General features: G+C 38.0%; 1 protein-coding gene across 2 annotated transcripts in view; it reads right to left on the bottom strand.

The window, feature by feature from the left end:
* hdac7a (histone deacetylase 7a) overlaps positions 1-24,476 on the bottom strand; it is an 86,252-nt gene that overhangs the window by 50,281 nt on the left and 11,495 nt on the right. Inside the window, exons 1-2 of one of the 2 annotated variants that reach the window (XM_084098903.1) lie at positions 15,048-15,291; positions 14,184-14,252 (exon numbers count right to left, since the gene is read on the bottom strand). In XM_084098903.1, coding sequence (XP_083955029.1) covers positions 14,184-14,252; positions 15,048-15,069 — 91 coding nt within the window. In that variant the 5' untranslated portion in view covers positions 15,070-15,291. Of the gene's footprint in view, positions 1-14,183; positions 14,253-15,047; positions 15,292-24,476 lie in introns of those variants that run through there. The other variant, XM_084098904.1, reaches the window with a different exon arrangement.

Consider the following 24,476-nt stretch of genomic DNA (forward strand, 5'->3'; position numbering starts at 1 on the left):
GGACTATGCAAATACTTTGGTATGTTCGTAAACCTGTTTTCTGGGCTATGCAAATACTTTGGTATGTTCATAAACCCAAAATTGTGTCATATATATATATATATAGTTTGTTGACACTGAATGTGCAAGAGTTGGCACAGAGTTTGTTTTTATAACTATGTGAAAACACACTATTTGCATGAATTTGTTGCACATGTGAGGACATTTGGTCCTCCTCAGTATTTGAAATGCTTTACTGGATTTTGCTTCAAATCTAATAATGTCAACAGGTTTGTGTGAGGTTAGATTTATGGGTAGGCTTTACTAAATATCTCAGTATGAAAAGCATTGCATTGAAGTCTCTCTCTCTGTGTGTGTGTGTGTGTGTGTGTGTGTGTGTGTGTGTCAGGTGTGGAACATAAGCTGATGTATAATGCATCCTGAGTATAATATTCCCACACTGTCCCGACCCAAGTTTCCAAAACTGCTCATGTTCTCTATCCGATGACCCCTGAGCACCCCCGCTTAAACATTCATCAGCAACACGAGCTTCAAAACACCTCAGCGCAAAAGATCTGCTTCTCTGCTGTTTCGCTCAGCCAGAACGATAACAATTAACAACTGACCAATGCGAGTCATTCACATTCACTGAATCATTCATGCTTGAAGTCCTACCAGACAGCTCTTTAGATACCATAACAAGAACATTACATCCCATCTATGCTGACAAGGTGTGTCAAAAACTAAAATGCTAAGGTTATAATCAAGGCAAACACAGTAGCTCTAGCGTTCTAGTTTTGTCACGTCACTCACCAAAAGTTTTTTTTTTTTTTTTCATTACACTTGCGCTGATTTTCCATTGTTTTCCTAACTGTCTTTGATCATTACACTCATGTCCCGCGTCTTTTGCAGCATCTCGATCATGACGCGGTGTTTTTAAAACATGGTGCTCAAATAAAAAAAATTATAAACTTTTAAAAAACGCAATTCGAGACTTTTCGAAAAAAAAAAAAAAAATCCACTGCTCGCGTCTCACATTTTAAAACGCGAAAACACGTTCTGTGGCTGTTTCCTGATTCCTAATTGTTAATCGATACTCATTATCGACCGAAGCACATTTACTGCTTATCGACGGATCTGAAACAGTTTGCACTACACAAAACAGAGATACTCACACTGAGAGATGCAACTTACATTGGATTCCACTAGAACTTGGCGCTAGCATGTTGCTAAGCTAGCAATGTGATATTTTAATAAGCACACATATTAGTAAAAATATATTTGTATAATTTTTTGCTGACATTTCTAAGTATTGCATGAAATATTGAGGTAAACGTCTTTAAAATATGTTTATAATTAACATTTCACCTTCATCTTAGTTTGTTGAACACTGCATTCTCTCCTCACTTCATGTCTGTATTGTACTTTTCTGTCAAATAAGGGCAAAAATATATGGCCTGTTATGGAAGCTTGTTTCTGCTACTTAATTAAAAAACAAAAAAGTGTGACTTTGGAGTCTTTTGCAGCTTTTTTTCCTGCAATTTCAAGTATATGAAAATGTGAAATAACTTTTTCAAAATATGAAAAAGCCTTTTCTCACACTAAATAGCAGTCTGTAAGCTCATGCTTTGCAACAAGTTACAGTGTTAAAAAGGAACAAAAATACAAATAGCATGAGTCAGTATAAAAAAAATACAGACAGGGTTTATATAAGTCCAAGACACACTAACAAAAACTTTGCACGGTCTGGTCACCATGCAGTGAATAAAAAATATGGTAATCCAGTGGAGGAACAGACAGTCCTAACTGGATGTTTCAGATGCCTCATGCATGCACTTCAGGGCAGCTGTGAAAAGATGCACCAGAAAAAAAGAAGAAAAAAAAGAAAAAAAAAATTCAAATACAAAGAAAAAACAAAGTAAAGGGGCATGACTGTAAAGAAGACATGCAGGGAATGCAGAACACACATTCTTAAAAGGTGCTTTTGTTTTTCTTACACTCTTAAAAATAAATGCTCCAAAGGGGTTTATTTATTTTTTTGCACCGATGCCATAGTAGAAACATTCTGGTTTCCCACAGAACCTTTTAGTGAAGAGTCCTTTTCTCAGCGTGAGGAATATTTTGGGGTGTGTTCACGGGTTTGGTTCAGATCTGCTGTGAGGAGACGCGGTTCTGATCCTGTACTGAACTGTGATGGGCAACATCACGACTATGACGAGAAAAAACAAGCATACTTGTGCATTCGGTCCTTTTTAAAGTCACATCTTGTGACATTATATCCTGTTTTTGGTTCGTTTACATGTTCGTTCATATTTCAGTCAAACCGCATCAGAGTTAAAACGAATAAATTAAAGCGAACTCTGGTGCGATTGCTCTGTTAGTGCGGTTCATTTGAATAAGTGTGAACGCTGCCATCTGAACCCTGGTGCATCCGAACAAGCGGACCGAGACCTGAAAAGATGAGTCTCGTTCTTCCAAACGAACTCTGGTGCGGTTCGAATGAAATATGAACGCAACACGAACTAAAGACATGTAAACGAACCAAAAACATGACATGATGTCACAAGATGCAACCCTAAAAAGGACAAAATGCTTAAGAATACCTGTTTTCCTCGTCATAGTCGTGATGTTGCCCATCACAGTTCAGTACAGGATCACAACCGGGTCTAGAACTAAATGTAACATTTTCTTTTTTTGGTCCGGACCAAAAGAATTAAGAGAACCGAACTACAAGTGTGAACGCACCCATAATGACCTTTTCCCAGTATAAAGAACCTTTTGTGGAATAGAAAGGTCCCATTGATGTTAGTAGAGAACCTTTATTCTGAAAGTCCCCCTGTGGTGAAAATCAAGCTTTTAATGTTGTTTATGTCTATGTGGTGTTTTTAATATGCTTTAAGACAAACCATGTGCAGATTCATAAGTCAACCCCATTGCTGAGTATTTTCTCCTTAAAACTGCAGTGAACCAAAGACAGTCTCAAAAACACGGTTTGAAATCGCTGGTGTTTCTGACGTCACAAACTACCTTGTAACCAATCAGATCAACGTGTGATCGTCAACGAGTGGATCTCTGAGCTGCTGTGAGTGAGTGGAGGCGGGGCTCATTTGCATATTCATAGAACCGCGTATACTAAATGAGGCAAGGATGTCGAGTTACATTCAAGCTATTTTAAGGCATGAAGAATTTTATTTATTTTTTTTGATTTTTTGTCATTTTGATGATCAAAGATGAGTTTTAAGGGATAAAATGATTGACTACAGGGGGACTTTAAGAATGCATTCTGGAATCTGGTAGTTCATCTGGTGACTATCGCTCTCTTTTTTTGAGTTTTCTGTCTGCTTGTCTAATAACTACCCACACTACAAGTGCTGCAAATAAGTGTCTGAGGCCCCAGAGGCCAACAACACACAGAACAAGGGGAGGTTTAATCAACAACAGAGGAGACCTCAGCCATTTTAATTAGCCACACACACACACACACACACACTGACTCCCCTGGGCACACTGGCGATAGGGCCTGGATTGTTTGGTTTCCTGTTCGACTGAGGAAACACTGGTGATTACAGCTCCAGCCATGGCTACCTCAAAAACAATCTGCAGTTTTATATAAATAGCCAGAGGATGAAGTCCGTTTTTGCACTCTTAAGCAACACTTCTCTCTCTTTTTTCATTCTCTTTCTTTCTCTGAACTATAATTAGTCAGTACTGTTGCTCCCACTGGTCGCATTTGGTCAGCAACAACATCCTCTTTCACATATTACCCCTGTATGCGTCTTGCTCTTTCATTCTGGCTCTTTTCTTCTCACACGTTTAACACTGCGCTGGTTTCGAAGCCAAGGGTGCTCGGGGCCATCCCATAAACACACACACACACACACACACACACAAAAAAAGAGAGAGAGAGTTAGAGCTGCTAGTTACCATAGAGACCTTTCTGTGTACATGGAAGCCGTATAAAAGTGCAACAATGAGAGCGAGTGAGGTGTTGGTTACGAGTGCAAAACGTACAACAGAGGAGAGACAAAAAGAGTGAGCGAGACTCTTCCTGTTTGCTCTCTTCGTTTCCTGTTCGTGACTTCTTGTGTGCGGCTATTTTTGTTGCTGCCAGTTTCTATTGAGGTAGAAGAAAACAGTTCATGTTTCAAGGCCGAAATGCTCACAAAGCTACATGTTAGCATAGCCACGCGCTAGCATACCTTCAAAATAACAGCTTACTCTGTTGCTAACACACACAAAACGCATTTCAAACGTACCTCCTGGATTTCCTCCAAGTGTTTGTTCAGATAATAGGCAAGCATTGTAAAACAAAACTGTTTTAGCAAGCTAGCTATAGTGCTATAACCGAATATTCAGTGCTTCACATCCAGCAAAGAAGCAGAGCTTATACCGTAACTGGACTATTTTCAACAAAGCAAAGCAAGACAAATGGAAGGGCTATTTCTGTCCGTCTCATGTGGCCATTCAGAAAAAACAAAGCCTCCGATATGTCGCAAAAGCCCCATGGTGCGAAGAGTTCACGGTCGCGTAATGGCTAACTTAGCCTAGCGTCTGATTAGCCCTGAGGGTTTAGACCCTAATCAGGGAGCAGAGATGGAAAAACTAGTTAAGCATGAAACACATGAAGGTCTGTTTTTCCGTTCATATTGCCGAGCTCCCAAACCTCTGATAACATGGGGTCCAAAAGTCTGAGACCACGCGTCAAAGTGCATTTTTCATGAGAGGTTCAATACTACATTTTCATTGTGGACTTTTGCCATATCTACTATTGATAATGTATACGTGCGTATCAGGTTTAGCATTCTGCAGAAGCCTAATCTTCCTCATTCCTTGCACTACATTTGAAGGCAAAGTGAATAAACTTTCCAAAGTGGCAGTGAGATACGTTGACACATTTAAATAGGCCTCACGTTCTCGCTCTCTATTTTACTGTTGCTAAATCGACCTTGTGCAAGACAGGATCTCCAATTTTAGAAACATTTGACCGCATTCACATACACCCTCTCGCTGCGTTCTTCGCTCGCTCCTAATCTCACCATCTGCTTTCCTTTCTTTATCTCGCCATCTATCACTCATGTCCTGATATTTCCCATTCCTCCTGCTCAGAGAAACCTAATGTGACATGATTCAAACCTTTACAGTCTATTCTCGCTCTCTCTATATATACACACAGTATGTATATCTTTTTTTTTTTTTTTCACACACACATAGGCTCTCTTTTAAAATCTGTAACTCTGTGCACCACAGAAATAACACTCTTGATTGCAATAGAGTTTAACTTTAGCAAGTTACCAAAATAACAACTCGACATTCTAATAAACAATAAAAAAACACACATAAATATCGGGCAAAACAGTCTACACTCTAAAAAATGCTGGGTTGTTTCAACCCATGTTTGGGTCAAATATGGATAAACCTAAAAGTTGGTTTTGTCCACATTTGACCCAAACATGGGTTGAAACAACCCAGTGTTTTTAGAGTGAAATGCATTCATTATCAATATTCTAGCATTATGTGGAAAACCCCTTGTGAAAAAGAAGTGTGCTTAATCGTATTGAATGTGCAGTTTGATGCGAATCTTAAAAAAAAAAAAAATTTTTTTTAAAGTTGTACACTTAAAGAGAGACACTTTCATGACCGTTTCGTAACATTTAAGTACACATCTAAAAAGTGCACTTTGTAATAATGTCAAATTAAAGGTTTTATGTTAAAGTACATTTTAAATCGTTACGTTCTATTAGTATTAATCTTTTGTATTTATGTGTTGACTAACAAATACTAAAGCGCATGTGAATTTTAACTGTAGGGTGTTATTCAATATTATATATAAAGTAAATACATATAATATTAACTAAAATTGCAGCTTCATCATTATAAATGTATAATAACAAATGTATTTAAATAAATGACATAAAAGTTTCAATAGAAGTGACATTAAAGTATATTGTAGTTTACCATAAATTCTTGTCAGTGCATTCAGCAGTAACTTTAACCATATATCAAAGACAATAGAAGTAATTATGAAAATGCATATAAATATACACTTAGATCCTATTAAAGTGGGATTTTAATAATATATCATACACTTTCATTTAATTGCAAATATCATGCAATTAAGTGTCTGAAAACATTGTATTCAGTTCAAACTGTAGTCAGTTATTTTAAAGTATATTATTTCCATAATAAGTACTCTTTTTAAAAGTATGCTAAAGTGGACTTATTTTTCACAGAGGTACTTTTGAAGTCTTAAAATACTGCCTTTATACAGACACCAGCTCACGTTTTGGAACAGAGCAACAATATCTCTTCCTCTATTTATTAATAATGTATATTAAATGGTCAGCTGAATATAGGATTGTAATGGATTCTGTTTAAGTATCAACTAATATAGAGATTCATACGTGTGTTTTCATCCTGAGTGTTCCTGCAGAGTCCACAGCTGTCTGAGCTATTCAGACCCGTTGCTTCCGCGGCAGCTGCTCGGGACGCTCGTCGTGTGTGTGTGTGTGTGTGTGCTATTCTTACATTATAGCTGGTCGCAAATACTTGAGCATCTGCAGATACACAAGGCATGTGTATTCCTGTCAACAAGAAGATGATGGCTTGTACGGGAGGAAGAGTGGATGGATTATTCAAGCTCAGTGATTCCCTTTCAGTAGCGGAGAACGTTTCCACTCAATCCCAGACTTTTAACAATGCCAGTGTGTTATTCTGGGATGACGGCCAGTCCACACGTAATTTAACTCAGATTAGCTCAACTCAAAACAAATGTGAAACAACAAAACGGTGTATGACGGTAATATCAAAGGCTGTCTGTTATTGGTCTGGTGAACGTGTAAGGTAATGTGGTTGGAAGATTTCGGCTGGAGGAACCATTTTAAGGTTCACACAATTGATTATTTAAAAAAAAAAGTTATTTCTTTAAGTATCAAATTTGTCTCAGATTTTCTCAGAAATTCCTAAAATAGACAAAAATGAGACAATTGTTTACATGCAGAGCTATAAAATGTATATGGTTTAGTTAGATCAGATAATTTGTCCTCTTCTGAAACTCTAACAGAGATGCGTGTGAGATTTTGTTCTCAGAAACATCTGGGAAACAGGTGACTTTTGATCTCGTCGCTGAAATATCTCGACAGAGATATTAAGTAGATCTAGATCTTATTCCATTCTAAATCTGTTCGTGTTATCATCCAGATAATATTCTTTAACTACATCTATTAAAACTACATCTATTAAAAATCTCAAAAAAAAATGTGTTAATTGAAATAAAGCTGAAATAAAATATAATATAAATATTAGACAAAAACTTTATTTAAAAAAACTTAAATGAAAATAAGAAATGTTGCTTGCTATGGGCAACTAATTGAAATAAATACGTTTAAGTTGAATTACTAAAATTACTGAAACTAAAATTGAAACAAAAATAAATTAAGGCTAAATAGAAATATTTAAATAATCTTAATAAATGGCAAAAGCACAACACCAAACAAAATTACTAAAATTAAGATTAAAACTGAAAATGAAAAAAAAAAAAGTAAAAAAAAAAAGCTAATGCATAATTTATCATTATTATGCATTAGCTTTTATTTTTACATTTTCAGTTTTAATCTTAATTTTAGTTTTACTAATTTTGTTTTGTGTTGTGCTTTTGCCATTTATTAAGATTATTTAAATATTTCTATTTAATATTTCTATTAGTTTCAGTAATTTTAGTAATTCAACTTAAACTTATTTATTTCAATTAGTTGCCCTATAATATAATTATAGTATATAAATAATACAAAAATAACACTAAAGCACGTGCAGTCACACAACTCTTATTCAGAGTTGAAGATAATTCAAAATCATCAACATTTTCATTATTTTTCAGTTCTCTCTAAAGACTGCTGACTTCTTGTTACTCGATGTGGCTTCTAACCCAAAGTGTGTTACAACATGACCGAAAAGACATAAGCAGATTGTGGAGTCATGCTAGTCAGCTGATGCGACTACACATCATCAGGAGTGTGTGTGTGTGTGTGTGTGTGTGTGTGTGTGTTTTACAGCTAGCTACTGCATTTTATCAGAAAGAGTAACTGCCTAACCAGGGCAATGAGAGGAATGTGTCTGATGTTGAAAAGATAGCATGATAGAGGAGAAAGGGCAGGAGTAAAGGAGCGTTGCCTCGAGGTGGGGTCACATCTGTGTGTGTGAGATGGTTTGAAAGGTATGTCCCACTAATGAAGAGAATACTAAAGCCTAAAAAAAAGTGTGTGAATATAAACGCTTCTGGCTACGCAAGCTCAATGTTTACAGCTGCTTCCCTGAATAGCAATTCAAGCTCGATTTCACATTTCTAGAAAAGAAAACAATTCATAGCGCAGCACAAGTACGCATTGCATTCTCAGAGTTGCCACAAGGAGCTCTGTAAAGACACATCTTGCTTAACGTTAACGTTAAATAATCATATTTATTTCTTTAATATAGTTGACCAAGGGTGCGTTTCCCAAATGCATCGTTAGCCAACTATGGTCGCAAGTTCTGTCGTTATCAGAATATTTCAACGACTCTGTGTTTCGCGAACGTGCTGTAGTATGTAAGAACGAGCCTATGATTGAATCTGGAAATAGAGCAAAATAACTGAGAAAAAGAGAAATAGTCCTCAGATGTCATGTCCGTAATTTATATCAAAACATCTAGCGTTAATTCGATCTCAAACAGATTCATTAAAGCAGTAATTACTCCACCACCTGTGTGACGTCATTGTGGCTTTTTCTTCAGCTGACATCACCATGCCAACTTATTTGTCTTCCCGTTTCACTCGGAGATATCTCACATGGACGTACCATTGAGTTACAGACAGTTAAAGGCGGCTGTATCGCCCCCTAGAGTATGGAGGTATGTTACTGCCGCAATGACACATTGACCAATCATTCACGTTTGCATATTAATCTGACCTACGCAAGTGTGTTCGGTGCATTACAGCATAATTGGATTGTACTTCTGATCTTGGTATGGTCACAGCGCAAATCATTTTTGAGAGAGACAGGCACGGAGGAGGTTACGTCTACCCGCAATTTACTGCACACTCAAAATGGCGCCACTCAACAGTGTAATTCAGTGTTTGAACTCCAACAACTCTCAAGTGGACACAAAAATGCACATAATGACACCTCTCCACGCAGATTTCCCTCTTTCCTCTTAGCCCTTCACTCCCTCTCGCCCTTCCTCAGCTATCCGTTCCCTTTCCATGGATTCTTTTTTATTTAACAACCATTCTGGGAAAGCATTCGCCAGGAACACATCTCATACATATGCAGCCTCACGGACTTCTGTCTGAGCCTCCGACAATGAAGGAGGACATTAACATTCCCTGTAACCTCAAATACACACACACACACAAACCGACTCACACTGGCTCACTGAGCTCTTTTTGTGCTGTGCGCTCTAACAAATGAGCACCTTTGTGTCCGAACACTTCCTTGTCTCCAAACATTCAGGGGGTCAAACACAACGTTCTGATCCTCACAGACCTCGGTTGAACTTGCTTCTAAAAACAGCAGGCCGGTGTGGGCTGCTCTGGGAAAACAGGATTAGTTCATTCCCAGCGACTCCAGAAAGCTGGCTTCAGCCAACACAGTTTTTATATGTAGATAATAACCAATAGGGCTTGTATTTTTACTAAGTGCTCCAGAAAAGTTATCGACTAGTTACCTGATGTAAATGACACGGCGTGCAGCTTAAGTGGTCTGACGGCCAGCTGGAGAACACGTCCCATTCTGTGTCTCAGTTTCACTTTTATTATCTTTAACTGGTCACATAGCAATCAATAGTGGCACAACTAATTGACAAGTTGGAGGTGCAATCCTTTACTAAGCAAGACATGTATTTATTTTCCTCCTGCTGTGCAATGGAAGTCACATGGTGCACAACTAGTCAACACAAGCTCAAACCTCAAATACAGGTACAACTAACTGATTAATTAACTAGCCAGTGCAACTATTTGCTAACCTAAAAAACTTAAATTTCTTCCAGTTGCTGTCATCAAGAACACATGCAACAGGAGTCAAGCGATCCACTGCTAGTCGAAAAAAAGGCCTATAACATCTAATAGTTGCAGAACTAATAGATTAGTTAATTAGTCAGTGCAACAATTTACAAACAAACAAAAATGCATTTTCTATCGCCATATAAAACAAAGACAAAATAAGTCATGTGGTGCGTGACTAGGTCTACAACATCAAATAGTGTTAGTAGAACTAATCAAATAGTGAACTAGTCAGCGCAAACCCTACTAAACAGGAATCTCAATTTTCCTCCCAATATAGAGCAAACACAGTAACGTCACATGGTCCCCAACTAGTCGACGCTGGCTTAAGGAAGAAGTCATGTGGTGCGTGACTTGACAATACAGGTCTAAAGCATCAAATGGTGATATAACTACTATTCAATTACTTAACTAGTCAATGCAACAGTTCACTAATCAAAAACTGAAATTTCTTCCAGCTGCTGCCATATAGAACAAATGCAACAGGAATCAAGTGATTTACACAGCTAACACTGGCTCAAAATATCATGTGGTGCATGACTAGTCAATACAGGTCTAAAACATCAAATAGTGGTAGCATTAATCAGATTAGAACTAGTCAGCGCAAACCCTACAAAACAGGAAACTCAATTTTCCTCCCAATATAGAGCAAACACAGTTACATCACATGGTCCCCAACCAGTCAACGCTGGCTCAAAACATGAAACTTCTAGCGGTTGTCATATAGAACAAGCACAATGCAATCATGCAATCCATGACTAATCCACACAGGCTCAAAGCATTGAGTAACTGAACAGTCTACTAGTTTGTAAAATTTCTACTTATCTACAAATGGAATTAAGCAGAAACTACCCAAACGGCAACATAGTGTCGGCCCAGATCCGTCCCACATCTGGAACGGCTGGAATCCACATGTACCAGATGTGGCCCGGATCTGGGCCGACACTAAGTTGCCGTCTACACCAGCAATTGGGAAACAACGCAAAAACCTTTAAATCTTTGATATTGGCGAGTAGATAGTCCACGGTACGGGTTACCTCACTTAGAAGAACTGAAAAATCACACTCAAAATCAAAGATGTTTCAGAAGCCGGCACTGTGACATCCTGGATGAATCACAAAGGGCTCAGATTTACTTGTACGAAAGCAAACGCATCCTAGCTCATCAGTGCACCCCATCACGTCAATGTCAGCGCCACTATCACGCAGCTTTTGTCTGGACCCTGCGAGTGATATTTGTACATGTTAAGAGTTAACTTGTGCCTTGAAGCTGTTAGTGTCTTTTTCCCCCTCGTCTGAGCGGTGATGACAGCCGCAGCGGTGAAGGAGGCTGGTGTCAGCTGACCCCGCTTTCAGCCAGTAACAGGAAATGTGATCTTTACTGCAGCTCCCTGAAAAACAATCTCGCTATTGTCAGCTTGACTCTCCTGTCCCTCTGCCCCTCACGGGGGAGGGATGCAAAAACTACCTCACAATGAACATCTTCCCATCATTCCTGTCAGCTAACACATAACCCTGGACATTTATGTTGCCCCACAGGTAAATCAATTTCAGTGAACTGGGGGGGGGGGGATAGGAATCACAATGGTACACTGTAAAAAAAACATGCGGTTGTTACCTTAAGGAGATAGTTATACCTGACAGTGATTTTTGCTGGTATGACATAGTCAGGTTGATTTAGTCATATTAAACAAAACTAAAAATTTAAGTACAATCAACTTGGATTGTTTAAGTCATTTCAACTTAAATTGCATTAAACTGACTTGAAAAAAATGAAAAGTTGAAAATTGCTGAACTTATTTTGATGGGTTAAAGCAATGTAAAACATATGTTGTTATAACTTATTGATCATAGTTGTGGTAACACTTTACAATAAGGTTCATTAGTTAACTACATTAGCTAACATGAACTAAGAATGAACAATACTTCTACAGCAGTTTATTAATCTTAGTTCATATTAATTTCAACATCTACTAATACATTATTAAAATCAAAGGTTGTATTTGTTAACATTAGTTAATGCACAGTGAACTAGCATGAACAAACAATGAACAGCTGGATTTTTATTAACTAACATTAACAAAGATTAATAAATACTGTAACAAATGTTTTGTTCATTGTTAGTTAATGCTAATGTTAACTAATGAACCTTAAAGTAAAGTGTTACCATAATCTTTTACAGTGAACTTTGGGTCCTGAAAACCAGCAGTTAAAATTCAATAAACTGTGAATCACACTGGTTTAGTGCTTTAAGTGTATGCAGGTGCATTATGTTATATGGTTATTACATTACTGCGAGAGGATTTCTAAGGCATTAAGATGCACTAAAGCTTTAGGGGAAGTTGTATGTACATGTCAAAACCACTGATGTCTTCAAAAAAAACTCTCTAGAGGAATTCACTCATGAGATAGTTTACACAAACTGTGGTTTAGTTACTGAACGCAGTGTGATTAGGCACACTAGCTCAGTCGCATTCCCCAAAATCATCTGTAATATAAACTCACGAACGACATAAATGGAGGGAAAGACAAAAGCCCGGCACTTCTACAACAGAGCGTTCACGAGCGGCCCGTGGGGCCCGGTTACAGATGAACAAAAGAGCGGGAGCGGTGTCGGATCCCTGAAACTTTATCCTCGCGCCACCGGCCATGACCTCATCGTGTTGTTTTCCCCGCAAACGCTCGGCCCGCTGTGGCGCGCGCAACTCGAGCCGACACCGCTTCAAGCAGTAGGCCTATCTGATGCCAAGCAATATCAAGTGCATAGAGCATTTCTGTTTGTTTACACTACCATCCGCTGAGTCACAACTAGTTATAGATGTAAGATAATGATTGTAACATTCGTGCCAGTCGCTTATTACAATATGACATAATGGTAAATCTGTTCAGTGAACGTGATCAATTTATTTAATAATTTATTAGTTGGAGATATCAGTGTGTAGGGTTAAATGTCTCAGTCATTGGCATGAATTAATAATTAATTCTCATGTTCTGTTGAGATTTGCTTTACTGTCTTGATGGGGTCCCATAAACATGATATACGAGTTAAAATATTGAATAAAAAAAAATTAGTAAGATTATGAAAAGCATTTAGTATCTGACTATAATTTGATTACACTTCCATTCAAAAGTTTGGGGTCTTTTTAATGTTTTTGAAAGGAGTCTCTTATACTCACCAAGGCTGCATTTATTTGATCAAAAATACAGAATAAACAGTAATATTGTGAAGTAATATTACGATTTAAAATAAGTGTTTTCTATTATTCAAATGTAATTTATTCCCGTGATCAAAGCTGGATTTTCAGCATCATTACTCCAGTCTTCAGTGTCACATGATCCTTCAGAAATCATTCTGATATGATGATTTGATGCTAAAGAAACAAGATTATCAATCTTGAAAACATTAAATTTTCAATTTCATATTTGTGTGGAAACCGTAATTCTTTTCAGGATTCTTTGATAAGTTCAAAAGAACAGCATTTGTTTGAAATATAAATCTTTTACAGTCAATTTTAATCAGATTTTATGCATCCTCGCTGAATAATTGTTTTTGTTTTTTTTAATCGTACCAACCCCAAACATTTGAACTGTAGTGTGTAGTGGCTCCAAAAAGTAAAGGACTGATAAAAATGGTGACAAAAGGAATATGCACACTTTATGGATGTCAAATGTGAAACATATTGATAGTTCGTGTGATTCTCTCCACCTGCGGTTGCTCGGCTAGCGCACCTGTGTGAACTTAAGAACTGACGTCATACAAACACCAGAAATCACCTTGTTTGTTAGAATTACACACACACACAAACTTTCTTCTGAGAAAACCTGCAGCATTTCCTTTTAAGAGCCACTTACTTTGCCATTTTGTTATTTAATGCAATGACATGCAAACATTTTAATACTTCTGGGGTCCACTGAGAGACTTCATCACCTATGACAGCAATAGTGTCGGCCCAGATCCGGGCCACATCTGGTACATGTGGATTCCACGCATACCAGATGTGGGCCGGATGGGCCGACACTATGTTGCTGTCTGGGAATGTCCATGAATGAAATAGATTCGGTTAGTATGGCTTATTTATTCGCTTATGTAGAGGCAAACACAGGAATGTCACAGTCTTCTCGAGAAGGTTCCTAACAGTTGAAACTCCTCTGAAATGAAGGGAACATCAACATACCTGCCACTCCCCAGTAGTGACTGTCCCTTTGATCTGACTCGACGATCAGTCCCGCCGCACAACTTCCATCTGTGGAATGAGAAGAAGTGGAGATGTTGAGAGATGTGTGAGATCTTTCATTTTCTGCTGCACACCTATACAAACCTTTACCATGGTAAGCATGGTTTCAGTCTAAATACAACAGAATACAGAAACAACGTATTACACAACAAAACTGTGGTGAACTAGTTAGCAACCACTGAAAAAAAAAAAAAAAAAAAAAAAAAAAAGAACTTACAAATGAATTAATTTAAAAAAACAAGGCTCACACAGAGTAAAGCTGTGACTCAAACACTGAGTGCCTGCTTACCTAGACAGTTTTCACCATCACCGCCGCCTTTAAACCACTAAAGCGTCAGTTAGTTAAGCAAGGCATTTGGTTTTGAAAGAAACTGCACGCAAACTGAACGTTTTTTAAGTTGAAGATGCATTTCAAGACTCGAGTCAGCGTAGAGAACTACAAAGTTTCTCACGGGCTATTTCAGACAGAGGACTTCATTTGTCTCTTTGCTAGTCTTGTTTGGGTTTCATATCCACTTTGTTTCTAAACTTATTCCTTATATGCATCAATTTCACCAACGTAATGCACACATTCACACAATTCATATAGGCCTAATGATTATGTTTTTTGAAAGCCATGCTTGACAACAAAAATAATTAATTGCAATACCCCAAAAAAACGCAAAATAGATTGACAGATCACAATAAGCGAGTGAAATCATGCAAAGCTTTCATAAGGCACACTGGAAATGCCAAGCAAACTGACTTCCTTATAAAGACTAAAGCAAAACAGGACGCGTTTATAATATGAAAGACAGCCTGTACCGTATGTGAAAGATAAAATCATGCAACAGGTCGTTATTCCCTTGTTTGAAACTCCTTCTTCTTTTTTGCAGAAGTCTTTACGCCTGGTTTTAATGTCCAAATGCTTCTCCTGTTAAAGCTTGTGTTAATCCTCAGTTAGTAATCTGACATCCATTAAAAAGAGCAGCCGCGATGTTCGGCAGTGGTACGAGAGGGAGAAAGTGAGTTATTACAAGTATCTCTCGCTAAGCCCCGCCCCCGAGGCGGACGAAAATAGAAATGTGGGCGGAGCTCTCCAAAAATAGCGTGTGACGTCTCACGCCTGCATTCTCGCATTGTTTCCTTCTCTGTGATTTGATTGGCTGAGGCTGTAGCCACATCCACACTGCACTCTAGAGTACTTCACAGTTCTGGAACTACTCACCGTTTAGACCACGGCATATTTCAGTACAGCAGGTGCTGGTGTGGATATAAATGAACAACAGAAGAGATTCAAATAAAAATAAAAAACAATTAAATGTATAATAATAATAATATACCGGTCCACAAAAAAAAGGCTAATGAGCGCCAATAATAATTGATCATATTTATGCATTAAAGGACACTGAAGACTGGAGTAATGATGCTGAAAATTCAGCTTTGATCACAGGAATAAATTAAATGTAAAAAAATATCACAATATATACTGCTTTTACTATATTTTTCATTAAATATAGGCTACTTGATTCAAAAGCATTAAAATGTAATAAATAAATGCTTTCTTTATCTAAAATATCTGTTGATATCCCATACAATTCACTCATGCAACTTGTAAATAAATGAGTGAATACATTTATTGCATTCTTCAGATATTTACATTTTTACGCGTTCACTAAAATTGTTTTAACTCAAGTTTAATATTGTATCTCTGTTCATCTTCAGGTCAATACATGTTTAAAATCCCCTTATCCAAAAAGGAAACCTTTTGCGATCTACACCAAAGATAGCATACATTATACATATATGGCAGGACATCCGTGCATGATGCAAAACCGTGTAAATGTACAGTATCTGCATATGTTTTAAATTTCTTTCTTTCTTTCTTTCTTTCTTTCTTTCTTTCTTTCTTTCTTTCTTTCTTCCTCAGTAAAACAGAACCGGTCAGCATTCACGCGCCGCACACGCGCAGTGAAACCACTACCTGACCCGTTTCTCAGAAACCAGGACACACAGTGCCGGTCTCTCTCCAGTGGGTTTCTGGTTTCCTCTGAGGCTCACTCGCTCACTTCTCGTCACCGGCGTGTAACTGCGTACCTAGACTGCATTTTTGGTCATTATATAAATAACTTTTTGGGGACTGCATGCTTTTATTATGATCATGCTGTAAGCAATGAATAATATTTCAATATTTAAGTAAGTTCAAAAAGCTACAAACACAGAATATGCAGGTTTATTAATAGGCTTCTGCATGCATGCGTTTTAGATGTAAGGGGGTTCCGGTGCTTATAACCTCAATGCTATTTAAATAGGCTTCTTACTAAAATTATTTCTAGGGCAGAGGAAACAAATATATACACCCATGTACATATATATATACACACACACACACACACACACACCGCTAAAATGAAATGAAACTAAGCAGTGTTGTGCTGCACCTAATGCTCCTCCAACCGGGGGATCCCAACAGTCTTACCAGAAACCCTCATCTGTGTGTGTGTGTGTGTGTGTGTGTGTGTGTGTTATAATTACACAGTCCTTCAGTCTGAATCATATCCGGCAGAAGATGAAAATAACAAGACCACGATCTGACAGTGAAGCAGCTCAGTAGGGGAACAGACGACACACACACACACACACACACACACACACACACACACACACACACACACACACACACACATCAAAGCAAACCATTGCCACAAACACTTAACTTTTGGCATTAGTCTTTCAGCATCTACACTCTTAAAGATGAAGTTTCTTCATTGGTATTGATGGTTCCATGAAGAACAAACATCCATAGAACCTTTCCATTGCACAAAAGGTTCTTTAAAGTGTTCTTTTTTAAATGTTCTTCACACTAAGAAAAAACACTTTTGGAACATTTACTTTTAAAAGAGTGTATCATTGTAACGTGGTAGAGCTCTTGATGACGAAGGAGATATCAACAAAAACAGTCTTTAATGAACAAGTCCAAAAATGTAACACACAGGGGATCACTTGGGAAACAGAATAGCACAACCACTTCAACAAACTGAACAAAGAACCAAGGGAATACGGGGAGGCTGAATCTGAAATCGCCCTCCAAACCCTCATTCACCATTCCCTACGTTAGTCCATTGCATTACAGTTCACTTGAAGGAGTAAATGAAAACGAGTGAGCGAATTCAGACAGCTGTTGTGTGTACACCGGTTGTACACTCCTTATTGCGGTGCATCGTGGGATTGAATGGGTGCACTTGATAACGCCCACTATGGTTTCAGACACAACTAAAAATGGCTGTCCCATTAAATAATGACCTATTTAAGGGTACAGAGGGCGATTTCGGATTCAGCCAGAGTGAGCTAATAAACTGGAACAGAAACAGGTGCTTAACTAATCAGAATCAATGGAAACAAACAAGCAAAGGGAACAACGGGCAAATAGGAACCGAACACAATGGAACAAACACTCTGCTCTAACAATCATATTCTGTTAAATGCATATATCTGAAAGCAGAAATGGGCAAATACTCTTAAAAATAAAGGTTCTTGCACTGATGCTTTCATGAAGAACCTTTAACATCCACGTTCCATTCTACAATACGATTCTTTATAATGGGATTTACATTTTTAAGACTAAGAAAAAAATGGTTCTTTTATGAATTGTTCACTGAAAGGTTTTTAGGGGAACCAAAAGCCCTTTTGGAACCTTTATTTTTAAGAGTGTTTGTTGTAAATAATTGTTGTATTAAAATAGAAAAAGCATTTTAGGTGGTCTTATACTTAGCTCTTGCATGCAGAAACTTAAACGTCTGATTAACATTTATCTTTGCATCATGTACTATAAATGATTTAAACACACTTTTGTTTTTACATGTGATAGACATCAGGGGTTCTTTCGTTAAATACCAGTTAGCAAAAGATAAAGAGAGAATGTGTTCGGTATAACAGGAAGTGCTCAGCCTCAGTCACACACTTCCACAGAACAGACATAGGTGTACACTAGCGCTCCTCTCTTTATGAAAAGACGAGAAATCAAAATGAGTGGGTTCTGAGTTCTGACTATGAACTCATGTTTATGTTTACTCATGTTTGGAGGGGGAGTAAATGATGACAGAAATAAAACTGTTTCTTTAATAAGCTGGTAAAGGTGTGTAATATACATTACCATTTAAAAGTTTGAGCTCAGTGAGTGTTTTGTTTGTCTTTTGTCTCTTCTTCTCACCAAGGCTGCATTCATTTTATCATACAGTAAAAACAGTAATATTGAGAAATATTATTAGAATTTAAAAGAACTGTTTTCTATTGTAATATATTGTAAAATGTACTTTATTCCTGTGATCAAATCTGAATTTTTAGCATCATTACTCCAGGATTCAGTGTCACATGATCCTTCATAAATCAATCTAATATTATGATTTCATGCTCAAGAAACATTTCTGATTATTATGTGAAAACATATGACCGGCTTAATAGTGTTTCGAAGACAGTGGCTGTTAGCCATTATTCACTTCTCTCAATCCTCTTGCCGACAAACACAAATTTAAACGTGTTTCACACTAATGAGATCCTCTCTAACAGGCCGACACCGTTAATCATGAACATGGTGTGTCCCCTCAGTGAAATAATGAAGGAAAAAAAACATCCGACCATAAATATGTCAGTCCAAATTCACACGGGATGCTGTGCTCGTGGTTTACATCTTGGGAGAAAAAAATGTTAGTGAAGAAAAAAAAAAAGTGATAGTTTGAGGCAATTTGATTTAGAGCAGTTCCTCTCTGCCTGTTGAGTTTCCCTGATTTTCATGGCTGTCCCGTCAGACGAGAAAACCACAGTGACACAGACTCATTTAGACTCTTCTTAGTGATGTTTTTCATCCAGTGAAATGATCAACCCTCTTGGACTGTGATTATTTTTCATGGTATTTGCTAAGCCAAGCACTTGCACTATTGCTCAGGTATGATTGAACTTACAGTTTTTACCTGGTGATAAAACAGACAAAAAAAACAAACACAGACTTACACAGAAGGAGGACCAATTCAAGTTTAGAGACTGGAAGTTTTTACCTGGAAGTTTATATATATATATATAGCATTGCTATATAGCAACACCCTGGCAACCACCCAGAACACTCTAGGAACCATATAACAACGTCCTAAAAATCACTTGGAATGCTAATCTGACTGTATATAGCAATGTCCTGGCAACCACCCAGAACACCCTAGCAACCGTATAGCAACGGGCTAACAATCACTTGGACCAGTTTAATGGCTGCTTAGCAACACCCTGGAAACCACCCAGAATATCCTAGCAACAGCACTGCAACATAACAACCATTCAGAAATCCTTAATAAGAGCATAGCAAAACCCTAGCATCATGATGGTGCTACATGAACAAGCAACACTCAGAAAGTCTCAGTAAGAAATTCTTAAATTAAAAATAGTTCATACAGAAAGGTCAAAGTAAAAAAAATGTATAACCCCACTCCACACTGTCATAATTATTAAATTTGGGAGATCCAAGAGAACAAGGTTTGTTCCCCTTGCTTCATACAGAAACCATATTCTTCCTTTCGTTCTCCTTCTTTCTCTTTCTATTTCTGAGACAACACAGTATTGGGAAACTGATGGCTGGGAATGCCAGCAAACTAGTCATATGAATCAACCAGATTTGATTACATCTCTGGCCTCAATGTGCTCTTTCAATTTCAGCTACTCTACCTTCTTCTAAAATAACCACACACACACATTCAATGAAAGCATGGCAGTGTTCCTCTGCTAATGTGGCAGGTTTGATTGGGATGGGTGGCGTTATAATAGCAGCCATTGATAAGCTTTAATCGGATTCTCTGTGGCATTTGGATAGACAGTAAAAGAGTCATGCACAGGCCCGGAGTCTGTTGTGTGGAAATGTCAGCAGTTACGATGGCTCTGTTCAACTCTCAACCTCCCTTTACCCTTTAATGCCTGCAGTATAACATCAGCCAAATACGCTGATACCAATGAATATTTACATTTATGAATTTGGCAGACGCTTTTATCCAAAATGACTTAAATGCATACAAGGTACACATTTTGTCAGGTCTGCATTCCCTGGGAATCAAACCCGAACCCTGCTTTATTGCTTTACTGTTTGAGAAAATATGCAATTAGTAGCAACTGTAGCTATACGTTTAAATGGACACAATTAGTTTAAAACTGAATGAATTCATTAAGACTGATGAATCCGAACATAGTGTTTACATGAACGCTAAATAAAGCCCAAGACTGGTTGGCCACTGAAGCTAAGCAGGACAGAGCCTTGTTAGTACCTGGACGGGAGACTCCTGGGAAAGCTAGGTTGCTGCTGGAAGAGGTGTTAGTGAGGCCAGTAGGGGGCGCTCACCCTGTGGCCTGTGTGGGTCCTAACGCCCCAGTGTAGTGACGGGGACACTATACTGTCAAAGAGCACCGTCCTTCAGATGAGACGTTAAACCGAGTCCTGACTCTCTGTGGTCATAAAAAATCCCAGGATGTCCTTCGGAAAAAGAGTAGGGGTGTAACCCTGGCATCCTAGCCAAATTTTCCCTTTGGTCTCTGTCCATCATCATGGCCTTGTAATCACCCCTGTATATACTGATCACTCCGTCTCCTCTCCACCAATAAGTGTGTTGTGGACGTTCTGGCGCAATATGGTTGCCGTCACATCATCCAGGGGTGTGTTTCCCGTACAACGACGTAACTCACTGGTCACTACTATAGTACGATGCATCATTGAAGAAATCAACTAGCTAGTCACGACTGTTTCCCGAAACCGTACTGTCGCAAATACTGTCGTTCAACCACGTTGGTTTATGACCTCACACAGGTGGTGGAGTAATAACTACTTTAATGAATCTGTTTGAGATTGAATTAACGCTAGATGTTTTGCTATTTACAGACATGGCATCTGAGCACTTTCTCATTTTTCTCAGTTATTTTGCTTTATTTCCAGATTCAATCATACGTAGTAGAGCACGTTCACACATGTACTGAACACCCTTCAGAAACGTTGCTTTAAATCTCTTTACAAACTAAAAGACGTAAATGACATTTGTATGTATTCTAAATAACAGATACAGGTTGTTCTGAATGTCAGCTTCCTTATTTTGGCTCAAGATAAGGATTCATTGAGTCCACATGTCATGCAAACAAGAAACTCTGCTTCTAACCACAGGTCGAGAGCTGTCGTTCCAAACACACAACTTTGCGATGCTGTTTACGAATGTTTGTTGGAACGATGGTTTCGGGAAACACAAACTCGTTGAACTATGCTGATAACGACAGAACTTGCGACCATAGTTGGCTAACGATGCTTTCGGGAAACGCACCCCTTCCATATGTAAAGTGCTTTGAGTACCCAGAAGCGCTATATAAATGTAACTAATTATTATTATTATGTGCCTGTTTATATGTCACAAGCTTCAAATTGTAGCCTACTGATCTTATTATGACACTACTCACACCGCTCTGAGTGGTATTCGAGCCAGAGTCAGTCACTAGTGTGCCTCTTGAGGCCTCTTTACGTGCACAGTTCTTCACACGAATATACAGAGTCCTCCAATCATTGCTTCTTTTCTAGGACAAGTTTTTTAGGACAATTTCGGGTCCTAATTAGGAGACGACGAGCACATGAAACTTTGTGGCGTGATGCTTATATTTATCAAGCAGTGAAACCGCCCCTTCCCACGCCCAAAACAAGGCGTCTGTGGATGGGAGTCTGAAGCAAGGACTGGTGGGACGACATTCTCCTGCTGCACTTCACAGACGATGAGTGGAAGGACAATTTTAGAATAACACAACAGCCATTAATAACTTCATTCAACAACAGCAGCTCGTTCCGTGCGTCACACGTCACTGCACAAGCGCAGAACTTTTCGGTTTCAGTTTTCATTTCTGATCAAGTGTTTAAATGTCCTATCGAACAGATTAGAAAAAGACGTTAACGGTCACCTCTCTTTTTGAGCATGTAGACATGAAAATGCACTATTCAAACTTAAAGGGTTAGTTCACCCAAAAATGAAAATTCTGTCAGTAATTACTCACCCTCATGTTGTTCCAACCCCGTAAGACTTTCGTTCATCTTAGGAACACAAATTAAGATATTTTTGATGAAATCTGAGAGCTGTCTCACTCCTCCATAGGCTTCTCTGTAATTAAAACTTATTAAAAATAAAAACGGCCCAGAAAGTTAGTAATGACAACGAAAAGTCATGACAACAGCGCAGCGCTTCTGGGTTGTACATCAGAACGTAGACTCACTATTGGCCAGCATCACACTCAGAGGCCCACACAGAAGAAAATGAGTAGTTGTTTATATGTGGTGTTTTTAATATGCTTTAAGACAAACCATGTGCAAATTCATTAGTCAACACCATTTCTGAGTATTTTCTCTTTAAAACTGCAGTGAACTTTAAAACTTTCTGACGTCACAAACTACCTTGTAACCAATCAGATCAACGTGATCGTCAACGAGTGGATCTCTGAGCTGGTGTGAGTGAGTGGAGGCGGGGCTCATTTGCATATTCATAGAACCGTGTATACTAAGTGAGGCAAGGGTGTAGAGTTACATTCAAGCTATTTTAATGCATGACAAAAAAAATTTAATTTTGGTGATCAAAGATGAGTTTTAAGGTCTAAAATAATTGACTACAGGGGGACCTTAAATGGCTGCAATTCATGAATGCTTTGGAATACACACCTAAAAATTAAAGTGTAAAAAAAATTAAGTTTCAATGCACTGTAAAGCATATGTACTGTACTAAACATTTTTTATTTGATACAAAATACATATTTTACTAAATCTTTTGGACTCAAAACCATTTGTCTAGCCAAGTTGTGTTCCAAATTTGAAGTTGATATCACAAAAAACTGAGATTCCTATGAGATTTTGTTTAGGCACTAAACCAAAAATAGAAACCGGGTGACACAAATTTCATTTCTTTTCTTTTCTTTTCTTTTCTTTTCTTTTCTTTTCTTTTCTTTTCTTTTCTTTTCTTTTCTTTTTTTAAGGCATTCTCCTGTCACACAATAATAGATTTCTCTCACAATATTACTTCAGTCACCAAATATGGAACCTCGACTCTCAGACCTTTTCCAACAATGTGCGTTTTTTTCAGGTTTGAAAAAGATTTGATTCTAAAATAGTGCAGTGAATTTTGTAATAAGAAACATGACAGCGCCCACTAGGTGGGAGGAGCCAGCTTAAAGGTTTACATAACGTTTACATGTTAATGCAATGTCTCATTTCAAAACAGTTTTCACAGGATAGAGACTGGTGGTGTAAGCTTTCGATACCTAATTTATGATGATTAATAAAATATGTGATGGGGGAAAAAAGGCAATACATTTTTTGGGGTGTGTGTGTGATGTAAGAGTTTAGAGATTGTGATGTTTTTTTTTATATGGAAGAAGAGGCCTTACATTTATAATTAAATAAATTTAATACTATTAAATAATGTGGCTTCAGTATCTTTTAAAAAGAAATTAAATAATGATTATTTTATTATTATTATTTATCAATTTATTTTAATTAGTTTTATATGAAATACTATTTATTTTATTTTACTACTTGTGCTACATGTTCCTTATGCCAATAAGGACTACTAAATTTTATTGAATTGGGTCAGAGAGAGAGAGAGAGAGAGAGAGAGAGAGAGAGAGAGAGAGAGGTGTGGGGTGTTACGGTTTGCCAGAAGGGTCTGTCCCTTAAGAACCCTGACGGAATTTGAGGAATGCTGGATAAGGAGAGAGAGTCCTGAGAGACAGAGGGCAATGGGGCCAGGGAGCTCCAAGTGGGAGAGGTATTGAAAACACAGAGAAAAAACAGATGGAACTGAAGGAAAGGAGATATAGTGCAAGGAAAAGAGAAAAGAGAGGGTGTGGAGAGAAAAGGAGAGTGTGTGTGATGGGAATGGGGATTATTAGGGAGGAGTATTTCAGGGTGGGGTGTGGAGTGGCGTTACACTTCAGATAATGTGACTCATACATGACTAAAGCAAGGCAAAGCTAACACAAACTACAGCACATTGTATCTGACAGTTTACTTTGGCTTCAGGCTGAGACTGGCCTCCAGCCGCTAATTAAAAATCCCATGTCAGGAGTTTAAAAATTGTACAAAAGCCTCGTGGGAGGTGCAGTATTCCAAGAATTTTGGAAGCGTTTCAAGCTCTTTGAATTGTAGGATTTGGGAATGATTCCGGCACATTCAACGATTTCTGCTTTATTGGTTTTCCTTCAGTTGCATTGAAA

The sequence above is a fragment of the Abramis brama genome (genome assembly GCF_963993115.1).
Source record: "Abramis brama genome assembly, chromosome: 22".
NCBI classification, from domain to species: domain Eukaryota; kingdom Metazoa; phylum Chordata; class Actinopteri; order Cypriniformes; family Leuciscidae; genus Abramis; species Abramis brama.